The 15320-nt window shown below is 31.0% G+C and overlaps 2 protein-coding genes across 3 annotated transcripts in view; one reads left to right on the top strand and one right to left on the bottom strand.

The window, feature by feature from the left end:
* The window catches only part of LOC114128483 (leucine-rich repeat-containing protein 4B-like), a 283831-nt gene that overhangs the window by 89870 nt on the left and 178641 nt on the right, over positions 1-15320 (bottom strand). The window lies entirely within an intron of this gene.
* On the top strand, positions 8852-14234 carry LOC114119556 (uncharacterized). Its single transcript, XM_027981141.2, has 2 exons — positions 8852-9006; positions 13964-14234. The coding sequence occupies exons 1-2, from the start codon at positions 8852-8854 to the stop codon at positions 14232-14234; spliced, it is 426 nt and encodes a 141-aa protein (XP_027836942.2).

Genomic DNA, 15320 nt, shown 5'->3' with positions numbered 1-15320 from the left:
CCATAGGGAAAATAAACTTGTTACGACGACGCGTTTTCGATTGATACTGTCGATGGTTGTTGTTGATATTATACGAGTACACACACACACACAGACATATATTTATATATGTTTGTCTGGTATTTGAATGAAAGAATAAAAGAGAACAATTCCCTGTATACCTAGTAAACCCAACTACGCTGTTTATTGGAAGAAGAATATTCCGATTGTTATAGTCATTTATCGTGCTTCGCAAATGAACACCAAAGAGATTTTCTCTGTTTCGTCATCTATCACGATTTATGTGCCATTAAGAGGTGTTGACAATACACCTAATACTGAACGGAGCTGTAAAATTGGCCTTTATAATATGCAAACAGAAACGGTACTACGGTAGCAGCTGTTGGAGTAAGCATTATACAATATATATATACATAAGTATTTCCAGGGTAGTCCACCCTGTAAAATATATAGAACACAACAATAAAATGGAAATGGTTAGTATTCAATAAGATATAGACCGTTTGTATAGTATTATTATGACATATATATATATACAATGATCACGAAGAGAGAGGTTTGTTCGATAACAAGAGATACGAATATAGTGCAGCAGCTCGACCGTCTTTTCCTAAATTATACTACAACAGTAATACATGAATAGCCCCATTGATCGCTTGTATTTACTATTCTGCCGTGCCGTGCGTATCAAACAAAATCGAAAGTGAATTTAACACAATACGAAAAATGTAACCATCGGCCATTCGTTTCGCCTCCGTTTGGCTGAGTACGCCAACCGAATCTAACAGTTTTAAATTTATATATATATTATATATAAAAGTGTAAAAGTTTTAAGAAAAAAAAACCATTTTCTTTAATTCTCCGTGAAAAGTACTTTAAAAATTATCTTTATAACGTTATAACCGATGGACCATATAAAGTATTATCCGGGCTGATTAGACATTGACAATACGTTTATTGTAAGCCAAGTGAAAAAATAACTATTCACGAGTACTTTAGCTGAATGAAGAGGACTTAGATGAGGATGACGTGAGATTGAGAAATGTCACACGAATAAACTTCATTGATCGTTACTACCAGCAACTTATAAGCAACTTTCGATTAAACCACTGTTAAGCTCCTGACCACGAACTCGAATTCTTATAGTATGATGTTATAATATAATTTTTACACGGGTTTTTTCATTTATCATTTCAATAATTTCACCCGTAACCTCGGTTTCTCGTACACGAAAAGTATCAATAGTATTATGTGTGTATGTATAATAAAAGGAGATAGATGCATTATGCTAAAACTTGAATCCCATATTGACGTACGTGACGTAAAACGTATTAAAAAAAACGTCTTAACACCGTTCAGAAATATTATAAGTATTATTTAACAAATGTTCGGTTCTGTGACAAAACGGATTATCTATCGTATTATATTAAAACGAATAATACCTATACTCTTCTTGTTTACGAAGACTTATTTAATAAATAACTTTGACAAGATACCAAATGCATACCTAGAGGTATTATATACTTCACACGATATAATGGTCGCAGTGCATAAACCACTTGTTCGCAGGTCTTAAAAAATATACCAATTGTTTGTGTCAAATGTGGGAATTCAGTATTTACGCTTAAGCAGATATTTAAGACACCTTAAAATCTTTTCTTCGAGACTGGGAGAAACGAAAAACAGCGACATTTATATGTGAATGCTGTACGTTATGTTCTACAACGTGAGAAATATTAGTCGTATTTCTCAATGTCAAACGGCTTACTGCTGGCAGTTTTAGGGATTTATTTTTCATGACCGATACGAAATAATTTCCGAGAAAAGTATACGCGTATGCGACCGGTGCGACGCGTAACTTTAAACGGAAACTGACACAATCAAATCGAAAATTGGAACCGATTTAGCATGAAAACGATATTATAGCCGCGGCCGGCGTATTTCACTATAGAACGAAGTTCAATAAAACAAGTCAAAATGAGAGAAAGTCAATCCCCCCTCCCTCCGACGATTTGGGCATAGGTATGTAGAGGTATACTGCACGGGCGAGATAAATGTCGGAAAACGCAATATCGGAAGAATGTTTCAAGCTATTTGTGACTTTTAAACAAAACTTTTTTCACTGGTTTTTTCTTCTCCTTCCGTTCCTTATCGGTTATCATTGGAAATTTACGATCTGGAAAACTTCAAGGTACCAATAACTTTGGAAAGTTTTCGGCTGAAACGTTAGGTTAATTCCAGAAAATACGCGAACAGTTGTAGTATGCATAGGTACCTGGTGAATTCAGTCATAACCGCGAACGAAAAACAAAACAAAAATAAAATGAAAAATAAACATTCTTTGCAACTGCTCAAAAAAGTATATGCATTTTGGTTAATATTTTTACCACGCGATACAACGCGTCTACGTAATTTAGTTTATTTTCTCTTGGAGTTGGTGCTTCCGGGCAAAAGTAATAAAAGTCGTACGACTCGGTGTGTACACTCACGTATATGCCTCATAGATTAGATGTTTTATCAGAATGTAAACAAGTCTGCAACCCCGGCGAAATTGGTGCGATGCAAACATTCTGTAAACAGCAATCATATATTCCGTTTAAATTGAGTTTTCAATTCTTACGATGATGCCGGAGCAACAAAAACATTCATAATATTATAAAGTGGCCGGTGCCGTGGTTTTCTTTTCTTAGTCGTGTATCAAAACTTTAACGCGCGGCGGTGGGGACCGAGAAATAAAATAAAATTACGAGCGAATTCTGCTTATAATATGTATATACATACAACACGCGTATATTATTATTATATAGGTGCGTAGGTATTATTATATTATAATGTATTGTTATATACGTGTACACTTGGGTGGCTGTAGTTTATTATACATAATATAACATATATATATATATATATAAATAAGGACTAAGGAGCATGTTGCCTCGGTCGGCTGTATACATATAATGTAGTCGTCGTGTACTCGTGTTGTATATCCCTCTGCCACCGTTCGCTGCGCTGCCGCGCGCCTTGACAAGCCTTTGCACTCTCTACGTCGCCTCTGATTACATTATCCCGACTAAACCGATGATAAAGTATATCCAAGTTCGGTGCGCATTACTACCCCGGTCGTATTTAAAAACTTTATTCTAGCATAGGCGGCGCGGGTGATTTTATATATGGCTTTGCGTCATTCGACTTGGCGCGAAAACCCGCGTTTCGGACGCATCACAAAACGATATCAAAAAAAATGGTAATGTATACGAAAAGAGAAAAAAAACCAAACTATTTTTGACGTTAAATCGCACACGATTTGCGATGGTTTGGATTAGATTTGTCCGCAAATAGTCGAATCGAGTATAGATTTATGACCGTGACCGTCGGGACGGTGCCGCGTGATGGTCTCTCGAACGCAATTTTCGACCAGACGAGCGCAATAAAGGTACGCCCGGAGCGGTTCAGCTTGTAAACTGCACTCTTATCACGTCAAAAGATCGGTATTGGATATGTTTATCGGACATAACGATATCGTATACCATAATATAATCGCGTACGTACACATCCCACGCCGTTCGATCGCAAAATATGTTATATTATTATGATTACGCGGAGGAATGATAATGCGTATTTCATCGTGATATATCGTATCGTAGAATATTGCATGTGTACAGTTTTGAAATCTGTCCATAATTAAATATTGGGCGAATGTGGTAGTTCAACACGATGATTATGCAATCGTATCTAGCGTAATTCAAGCGGTGGTCAGTCGTTCGTTTTACGAGATGATTTTTCGACATTTCACGAGTCGCATTTTGTTGTTATACAGTTCTTATAAAGTTTTCATAGCGATTTATACCAACAACTGTTGTAAACAGACCAACACTATTTTATTATATGGTCTATTCGTTAAATAAAATAATACGCCACCTTAAAAAAAAAAAAAACAAACAAACACGTGCTTGTAATCTTAAATAAGAGGCTGCGGACCAGATATCACGGTCGCCGGACTCAACGCTTGAATGATTTTTCGTAAGTAAACTTGTATAACCAGATATTTCATAAGGATGCGTGGTCCATATTATTAAAATAAATGCAATTATGGTATGCGGGTATGATCAAATTAATATATACAGAGTGCTGCAAAATTCGGTGTCAGGTTGACATACACCACTGCACGTCTACGCAACAATTACAACACATTAAACTTTCATACCGAAAAATATATAATCATCTGCCATCTGTTATCGGTGCACTCTTTCTTCATATTCGTTACGCGTTGAGCGTCGAAAACAAAAATCGACAGGAACCGACTTTTGCCACACTCTGTATATAAGTACATACAATAATTAGATAATAGAGACGTGCCAAATTTGACAAGTACATGATGGTCAGGATCCGTGACTTAATTACTATGGGAAATTATATCGAGTTATTATGCTACTGTAGTTATTGACTATTCAAAAATATTTTCGTATATTTGTTTTCTTTTTTCCTTTCATACATATTTATTAGGTTCTAGCCGTGTTCTTATTTATTTTTAGTCCGACTTGATTCAATGTGCCATGGACTCGCGAGAATACAATTTCAAAATGTATTGCCGAAAGGCTGAGATATAGGCGTTAACGTTGTAGTTTTTCCAATAACATATATAACAGGGACACTGATACTGTGCATTATTATGTAAATGTATAGCTAAAGGAGGTAAATGGTTTTAAACAAAAAGGCTCTGAAGGTACAAGATCAATAAACTAATATTTTTGAAAGATGGAAAACAATAGGTCTACACAATATGTGGTGGACTGTCTAGAATTTAATCGAATAAGCATACTGTTGAGTCAGCAGTATTAATTAAGTCAATAGCTATGTAATAGTAGTGCAATGTTGTAATAACACTATATAATAATTGACACTCGTTGTAAAAGTGTGGATTTACGGGTCTTGACATTATTGCGGCTTCGACGATTTATCGTTCTAATGACGAGTCGGTAATGCGAACCTAGTAAGTATTGTAGTACAAGTGTACATTTCAAAACAACGCCCGCACAGTCTTAATCGATTTAATGCATATTACGTAATCATACACACATCTGTAATATTATAATAATAACTACAGATGAATTTTTTTTCAATCAATTTTTTTTTTCTTCGGATTCTTCGAACTTTTTTCATCCTTATGAACGTCTTATTCACACGTCAAAGCGAACACTTTGAAGCTTATACGACGATTTAAATCTATTGTTATATTTTTCCAAGAGTAGAAAAGATTATACTTACGACGTTTATGATGTTGTACGTATCGATTTTTGATACAGTATTACAGTGTATATACAAAATAAATTTTTTTTTTCGTATTTTTAACTATATTATATTATAGGTACGTATATAGCAACGTGTTTTACATGTATAAGTTCTCATTTACCTGCTATAATAACATATGTAAAAAAATAAAATTCTATTGTGAACTTAAACCCGTATAGGTAACTACCTACCTATATTACACTGTGATTCATATCTATAAGTTAATACTATTGTCAAACACAAAGACTAAAAATATAAAAAATAAGAACCATAATCTAATACTAGAAATAAAATCTCACGCTTCGATCTCCAAATAGATTGTTGTTCTCGCGACCGTCCGCGCGATAAAAAGATAATCATATGGTTTATATAATCGAACTTATTTCGTTGTTTTGTAAGATCGAGTTTATTGTATTTTTCTTACAAAATAACAATCGATGAGAAACAATAAGTTTTCTGGAACGGTTAAACATCATTCACATATTCACAATATGGAAAACCACTTGAAGATGGGAAAAAGAATATTGACGAAAAGCCTAATATACTCATGCATAGATAATTTTCTCACTGCACAGGATGTGAACGTAACGTCTGAGAAGTAAAATGTTTGGTTATATAAATAAAAAATAAATATATAATACGGAAACAAAAATCGAAAAAACATCGTTGCACTTTTGATCATAAGAAATATTTTATTTAAACCACGTAAACCACTACCAAAATTTGTGATACTCTGGTAGTATTGAGTGTATATTATTTGAATGATATTGTAAAATCTATATACCAACGCAATTCAATTATATATTACATGTGCGTGTGTGTGTATTTCTTCCAAATACCAATAAACTTTACTATATTATTATGCATGTGTATTACGAAGGTGGATCATTACGTTACACCTAATATATTACATAACACATATACATGTTTAACATTATATTTTATCCACCTTGCTCCAGAAAATATGTGATCGATAAACAATAAAAACTATATACTATATAGATATAAAACTGTAATAATTACTTACATTTGTTGAGAACATTTTAATTTGTGTATGAAATAATCAATTTAAACTATTGAAATATAATTTATTTGATGCAAAAAATACGCATTAGATTGAATCTATGATTGAATTTTTCAAATAAATTAGTACAAAATAAACTCACTTTAAGTAAAATGGAAGAAATTATAATTTAATCAGCTTAAAATATATAGGATAGCCTAATATACTATTAATATAATATATTACTATATTTATATTGGAACTATTGTTTATTAATAATTATTATTATAACTATTTTATTTTATTTTTATAAATTATCACTTGACTGATTAATTTATCTAGACATATCTGTTTTAATATTAATTTTTTTTTTTGGATAATTTTTATTTATATTTTTTAAATTGGTAAAATAATTATATAGTGATTTGGGGTGATGTATAATGTATATAGACTATAGAGTACACTGTTATAGGTTCAGTACCTATTCAATTTAGATTGTATGGTGTCTAGGTAAACCACTCGTAAACAATAACGCTGAATGTAAGAACACTGTAACAAAAACAAATGTTTGAAATCCTTATGGAAATCTACTGAAATATCCTTTTTTTAAATTTAACTGTATTGAATTTCGTTACTATATTCTATCGTATCGCCCTTAATCGCATTAAAAAAATATTTCAAACAAAAAAAATAATTTATATATTTTTAAATTATATATTATTTTTAGTTCATATTAATTTATCTAAAACAATATTATAAAATTACTAAGGTATTAAATTATTTCAACAAACGGGTTGACATAATAAGTAGGTGGTATTAGTGTATTACAATCTGAAATCAGGTTAGTATCACTGCACAGCTGAATATTCTTGTCATTTGAGAAAACATTAGAATTTTAATATTTCACTAAGTATTAATGAGAGGTGAGCTAAATAATTTGATTACAGAAAATCAAATACAAGGTTTGTGATTTATACTTATATTTTAGGTATGACACAGTGTTCAACTAAATGTTTGTGCACGCTTTTAGAGAATTTATTTTATTTGTCCTAATCTATTCGTACTCCGCTCCGTTCGGTTATCTGTCGAAACATTTAAAGTGGAGACAAAAGACAATGCGAAAATATTTCACGAAAAAAAAAATCATTTTTACAACAATTTTAATACCTGGTCAAAAGGGCAATCTTTTGTCTCTATCCCTGAAATATTTCATTGAAGTCAGTGCTGTCAAGTCTTGCGGAAGATGTCACACGTTGGGACAAAAAAAAATGTCAGTACTCGCCTTGGGGAGATAATTGATCTGACAAAATTCTTAAAAACTTTTTTTTCTGATAAACTATTGATACTCCGAATAATGGTGTAAAATATAAATTATATTTTATAAATAGATTTACAAAAAAAAAAAAATTTACTTAAAATATTAAAACATATAGAGTGCGCTTTGAATTATAATTTTAAACATTTTACTATATTATAATATTTATTTTGAAAAATATTTGAATATTGAAAACACATTTAAATACTTCCATACAAATATAATGTGTAATACTAAACTAGTAATATAAATAGTGTAAACAATATCGAATTGGTATTATATTGGTATCTTACTATAATACGCATAATACTATACAACTAGCCATTCATAGTTAATATTATAATATTAAAATAATGATTTTATTTATATTTAATAAAAAAATAACAAGATATTATAACAATTATAACACCATGATTAAGCTTGAACGTATTATTTTATGTCATTATAGTGAATATAGTACTTATTTATTATTTAACAGTACCTACCTATCATAATTACACATTTATGTGATTATTAAGAGTTTGGTTACTCTTGTTTAACTTGGTTAGTCTCGTGGTAAAATCATCTGAAGTAATTATAATTTCTACTCACATGTTTAATAATATCATGAAGTTCGTAGAACACCATATTTTCGATTTATGAAAAAATTCCTCGTCGTGAATTCGTCTAGAATGGTCAATAATAGTTTACGAATACAATTTTCTATTATAGTGGACTATATGCATACTATTATGATAATCGACCATTCGAATACTTCTATATACTTGTAGTATGGTATTCACGAATGCTAATATTACACCAAAGCGACATTTTAGAGTATGTAATATACATATTACATATACATGTATATAATATTATACTACCCATATGTATTACTACAATGGTATACCTATACGTAGAGAGAGTTAAAATTGAATTGAACTCTTTCGGAAACGATCGGAAGAAGTGATTTTCGATTATCGGGAGCAATAAAGATTCAGTCATATCATTAAATTGTTTTGCTTAAATAATAAATTCGTCGAAGGTTTAAACGTCTGAATATATTATACTGATACGCATATCCGCTTATGGGGAATAAAAATACTCTAGTTTAATTTAGGATAAAAAATAAATAAATAAAACACATGCTGTAAACCGATCGTTTCCAAGAATACGGTCTCCGTATAAGATTACGGGTTTATTTTATTTTATTATTTTTTTTTTTATGAAAAAATTACACGTGTTCAAAGAACGAACTAAATAATAAAATGACCAACGATAGCCACGTACGAGAGTTTTTGGACCCAGGAGTGCAGAATACGATTCCACCAGACCAGATCAATAGACTGAGCTACTGTTTGCATCCCGACGGTTACATTAACCCTTATGAAACGCCGGTCGCCTTAACCGAATACCAGCTAAAGTAAATTCATTTGAAATTTCATTTAAAAACTCTTTTGCACGAATACTAACGATAGTGTGTAATAAGTCGATAATTATGATTAGTATAATAACGCGTTATCGAACGGATGAAAAATAAGAGTGTTGTGTACTTTTTAATCGTCACAAAGTTCACCGATTTCAATCTAAATAATAAATACTTTTTGAAGTTTTTAGGCAATATCAAAATTCATGGACAGTAGTTGACGGTAGTTCACGAATTAATATACTGAGTGTATTTGTATTTGTGTATGTGTGAAGAGAGTAGATTTTTTAGAATCTGTGGTTTTGAGCTTCTTGAATTATTTTTTTATTGATCTAAAAAACTTCGGTTCCATAGACGGCCATTAGTTACTTTTGTACATTTTTATTTTACTTCAACTAATTTTTTTCTTTTAAATTACATTATATTGTTTGGTTTTCTTAAGAATAATAAATAATTATACGTTTTAGCTGTTTTTGAACTTTAGGTTTTAGCAGTGCATTTAAGTTTTTAGCTATTATGCATTCTTAGAGCTCCTTATTTTATTATTGTACAACGATATTATCGCCATATTATTATGCCATTAAATTTAAGTGCTCGGGTGTATACATGATTTTAAAATGCCACACTGATATATTAAATTTATAAATAATGTCGTGTCTTCCAGATTCACCCTCTATTATTTTTAAATTTCAATTTTGTCTTAACTTTGTAACATTTATTTTGTAATACGGTCATATGGATAAAAATATAAGCATTCATATTTCATTGAATGTGTCTTCTACAAATCTATGATGACTGGCCGAGTTATTCATCAGGACGTACAAGTAATAAGTATAAAACAATAATACTTTTTATTTTATTATAACTGTAGAATATTCTTTTATTTTTTTAATTAATTATTAGATTATTTTTATTAATTAGTTTGAACATATTATTAAAATTTATAATACATTTAGCGTTAATGTGAAATTAAAATTAATAACTTTTTCACAGTAAATATTTTTATATTGTTTAATAAATATAATATATATAATATTATATAACTATATAGATTATTATTTTTATTAAACTTTGATTTGTATCATGCATCAATTAAATAACAATAATACTGAAATGATTTAATTTTACATGCAATTATTTTTTTATTTAAAACTGACCAAATAGCTTAATTTATTTGTGTAATTTAATTTTTTTAAATTATAGAATGGTTTAAAATTTACTGATTATTGCAGCTGAAATAGAAAAATGCATATGATCTAATACATATATGCCAATCGGATAAAATCATTTTGGATTATTGTGTGAGTACAATACATCGTTCAACCATAAAACAACTTTTTTCGAGAGTTTATCTTTTATCCAGCTCTTCAAACTTTTACCAAAAACCCACAGCCTTCGATGAATCTAAAGTCTATATTCGTAGTTTTTGGTGTATTTTTTTATCTGAATAATATTTGGAAAACTGTTTAATAGATAATGAGTAAAATACGGTCTATATTTATTTGAATTTTCATTTTAGTAAATTTTTATCTGTTTAAATAATCTCAATTAGTTAACGCATGCCAGTCTGATTAAAATATATACATTGTATAATATATATCTACACTAGTCATACAAGTCTACAATAGTGTTGGATGATATATCAGTTGATGAAATAACTACAGTTGTAATTGGAAAGTCTTGATTAAATTATAATCAAAGAATATGTATCGCACTTAAATTTGAATTTAACTGATTACTATGACGTATGAAAGTGAAAATACAATTTCTCTAGTGCGCTGGTAAGTTCGAACAGTATAATATTTCACTAATGTTATTTCACATATTTTGATTGATTGGAATCCTTTTTTTCTAATATAGATTTTTGTCTGCCTTTAAAACGTACCATAAAAGCTATTATTGTTTCATTATTTAACAGAATAAGACAATCATATTGAACAAAATCAATAGTTTTTCTTTTGCTTTAAATGATTTAATAAAATTTGGTCTCCGACATATTCAAATGAAAACGCATAATTTGATAGACCTAAACAAGACGCACACAGTGGAAATGACTATAAATAGTATCGATAATGTACCCCGTTTTCTTTTAAAATATAAAATACTTTATAATTTTGATATTCAAGATACGAAGTGGACCATATATTATTATTGTAAAATTCATATTTAACCTCAATCTAACCAAACGTAAGATTAAATATTGTAGGTCATACTCTAACATAATTATAAGGGTGTGTAGGTCACAGATGCAGTTAAAATGATCCATGCAAATTTGTGTTATATTATAATACTCACTGGTGACCACGCAGTTCATATTTTAATCATAATATTTGAATTCGTCACGACATCGGCAGATACAAAAATATTATTATCATATTAAGTTTTTGGGAAATGTCGAAATTCGATTAGTATCATACAGCCAACATATATGACCGACAAAATATCAATGTCGTAATAAAATAGGTAGTAGGTACCGTTTGTATAATATATCGTGTTTCTAGTCGTATTCTAATGTGAACTAAATTTCGTTTGATGATATTTATTTCGCGTGAACATAGTTATTAATTTTAAGTCGACGTAACAATGATTAATACCTTAAATTTATTATTTAATATTCTCGTTATCAAACAACGTATAAAATAATTGAAAGGTGCGTATTTACGTGCATATTATTATCGCGATACAGCACTCTGCTGCCACAGCGACGACAGTATATTATTAACGAACTCGCCACCATCGTCGTTGTTGTATCGTGTATATCTTACGACGCCTTTCGTGAGCGCACGATATTGTTTTACCAGTCGGCCCGACTACGCTGCACAGTCAGATCGTCTGTGGTTTTAATTAATTTAATTAAAATCCTTTAGTGTTTTACACACGGTCGAATGAAATCACTCGAACGTCACTCGGGATGCGCGGCCAATACCATAGGTCCTGTGTATATACTGTACACGAAACACTGCAGCGCAACGATATAATATACTATACGTACGTTTATAAATCGTAATCACCACATGTTCTGCAGGAAGAGGACGATGTCATCTCTGAGAAATGATTAAACACAACTTCCTATATAAACAGTAGTTGCAGTCATGGTGGTGGTGGAAGTAGTAGTAGTAGTAGTAGTAATAATAATACGACGGTATAAATATCGCGATTAACTTTGACAACGTTTGTTAGGGCCGACCTCGGGATAAGGTGATATAATAAATGCTTATTAAATGAGACAGTGATTTATGTGATTCTCCGCCAAATCTTAATGGGAAACATTCGTTTGAAACACCTAAGTTTTCGTCCCAGTGCGTTATTCCCGAGCGTCGCGTCGTCATCGTTTCGTCCTACAAGCAGTCGTCCTGCAGGCTAATAAAGTTTTTTCTTAATTTTACGGATTATTTAAATATTACACAATACATTATTAGACATTATAATTGTTACCGTAACATCATTTTACGACTAATGACTACAAATCGTGGTTTGCCAACTTAATTCCAGACATACTTACGTACTTCTATTGTTTTTAAATGGTTAACGCTCACTACAACCATTTTATTTAGGTACCTATACAAAACACGATGTAATGTAACGTCTTATATACTTATGTGTGTGTATATATAATTGTGTCTTAAATTTTAATGTACACATATTATAGAAACGATCAAACGAAAATCATTAGCTGTGAAATCGTTTGGATTTAAAAACGTTCGAGTTAAACCTAACCTTAGGTACAAAATAAAATAAATAAATAAACTCCCGTGCACATAATATTTGCTGGAAAACGTGGTATGAATATTGTGGAAGACTGCACAACATTTTATGTGAATTCTATTCACCAACAGTACAATATACGATGTATCTATTACTACGGACCTCGTAATCAATACAAATTATACGGGTCCCGGGCGTTCAATTTAATACTGAAAAAAAATTCAAAAATCCTTCATGAATAACCTTTAATTTATGTACAATTGAGTGCAATATTTATTTTTATTCCTATAGCTTTAACAATTGTACAGTTATACAATATTTGAATGGATTTTTTTTTTCACTTCTAGACTTATTACTTTTTTTTAATATGATTTGTAAAAAATCAAATATTTATTTTAGTTATTCCCGTATCTCGCTATACAGTCGGCCGTGCAAAAACTAGTGCATTAAAAAAAATGAATTAATTATATAACTTTTTTATCTACCTCCTAATTTACATTATAGAACAACATCAAATAGGATACTACAGTGATTCTCATATACACGTTTTATTGTTAAATACTATTTTTTTTGTATTATTATTTATTAAAATATATATTTACAATCCGTATCTGTATCTGTATCTTTTGTACTATTTAAACAAAAGTATCTATAAGCATTATAAACAAAACGTTAAATCGAGAGCGTTGAATAATGTTTACAGTACAACCTTACCTACCCTAACCTATGTTATGATTCAATAAGTAGTAGGTATGCATACTGCAAATATTGCATATATAAATACATTGTATGACTTATATTTTTAGGAAAAATATTATTCAAAAAGATATTATTATTTAAAATTTAAAAGATTTATCTATAATTTTCTTATTATGATAAGCTTAACACTGATGTTAATTTATTTAATTGGAATGTTATTTTCGTAAGAACATAATCATTATTTTTAATACTAATTAATGGATAGTGAATATTCAATATATATTTTTTTTCAGTTTTACGGTACTTTGAATTTAAAAAAAGTTTTATATTTAAAAACTTATCAATTTTTTTCTTTCCTTTCTAAACGATAATTAATGCTCAATTTTAATAATAAAATAAAATATTAAGAGAAGGAAAAGTGTGTACTACCCCATAATAATACTTAATATTATAAGTATAGCTAATCTAAAGTTTCATCACTGTATGATAATATGAATGTATTCTAGTATTTTAACTGCGTTTAATCCTCTGTGACCGCACCGTATTATAGGTATTGCACGTTCAAGTTGGAAAACGCAAGGCAATTAGACGTATCGCGTGCCGAACGAAACCGTGTGGTCGCCCTAATGGAAAATCTGTCGACAGTTCAGCAGCGGTCGTACACCAACCCACACGATTCACACTACCCGGTCATCGGGTCGGCCGCGATCAAACCGGCGCTAGACCGGTCTAAGGAGGCAGAGATGAAAAACTTCAAGATGAACGGCTGGACCGAATATCAGGCCGTCTACGACCGGTACGCGTACAAGGAGATCGCATAACGTCGACAAAAGATTTCACGGATTATAGTATCATTGCACGAGCAAGGATCGTTGATCCTATAATACGTCCGTGTGTATTATTGTGATGACACGAAGAATAATTTGTTTTTAAAATATATATTATTACAACGAATACTATTGAATATCACGTTATGACGTAGGATTAATCATTCGTGACGGGGGTCCTTTTTTATTTTTTAATACAGTGCGGATCGCAATTGAACACGCCAAAAAGATAATAATATTACACCACTAGTGATGCGATTTAACTGCACCGAGTAAAATTTTAATTCGATCAGACCTGCCACCGAATAAATCACTTTTTGTAACATTTTTTAAATAATAATAATATGTCGACAACTATTGAAATGTCGGACGGCGCACTACTCCGTGCGTGTCCGTTATAATATTATCCCTGAACGCGTGTACGGGCCGTGATGATGTGATGTCGGCACACGCCTTTTCACAGCATTTTTAAGACCATCATCGAGTGATAATCGTTGCCTATAATGTACCTCGACCCCTGTTGTTATAATGAACGCGCACTAGTGTTTATCTGTAATCCGCGAACGTATACCTAGTAAACACAGCGGCGTGCCACGGTGGCGTCCACGCGATTACGTGGGTGAACGTACACTCGACGCAACGACGTAAAAGATTAAAGGATTTTAATTTAATTAATTAAAACCTCCGGCGGACTGATGTTAGCAGAACAAAAAGAAATGTGGCAAACCGCAGATTAATATTACCGTTGTCAAAGGCGGCGGCAAATTCAGTTTTATACAACAAGCGCACACGACCGAGCGAGTGCACATTTTTAGACAATCGTTTGCATATAATAGTATATATATTCTCCCTTTTTATGGTAGTTATTTTCTGTCTACGACGCACGCCTTGAAAAATGGGCGAGATACACGCATGCGTATTGAGTGTATAACAATAATAATAATATACTACAATTTAGGTGCGTAGATGGCGTTGTTAAAAGATGTTTGTTCTATTATAGAAGAAAACAATTAGAAATTAAACGTATCGCGTGCTATGTTTACAAACTAAACTAAATATTTTCTTAACAAAACGTTCAAT

The sequence above is a fragment of the Aphis gossypii genome, chromosome 3 (assembly GCF_020184175.1).
Source record: "Aphis gossypii isolate Hap1 chromosome 3, ASM2018417v2, whole genome shotgun sequence".
Taxonomy (NCBI): Eukaryota; Metazoa; Arthropoda; class Insecta; order Hemiptera; family Aphididae; genus Aphis; species Aphis gossypii.
The sequence above is the reverse complement of the archived record's forward strand: the minus strand, read 5'-3'. Positions and strand labels throughout refer to the sequence as shown.

Excerpts from the sequence above, each read along its gene's own strand:
- LOC114119556 (XM_027981141.2), top strand. The coding sequence starts at position 8,852 with ATGACCAACGATAGCCACGTACGAGAGTTTTTGGACCCAGGAGTGCAG. Across the intron at positions 9,007-13,963 it reads TTAACCGAATACCAGCTAAA|GTATTGCACGTTCAAGTTGG; the intron begins GTAAATTCATTT and ends ACCGTATTATAG.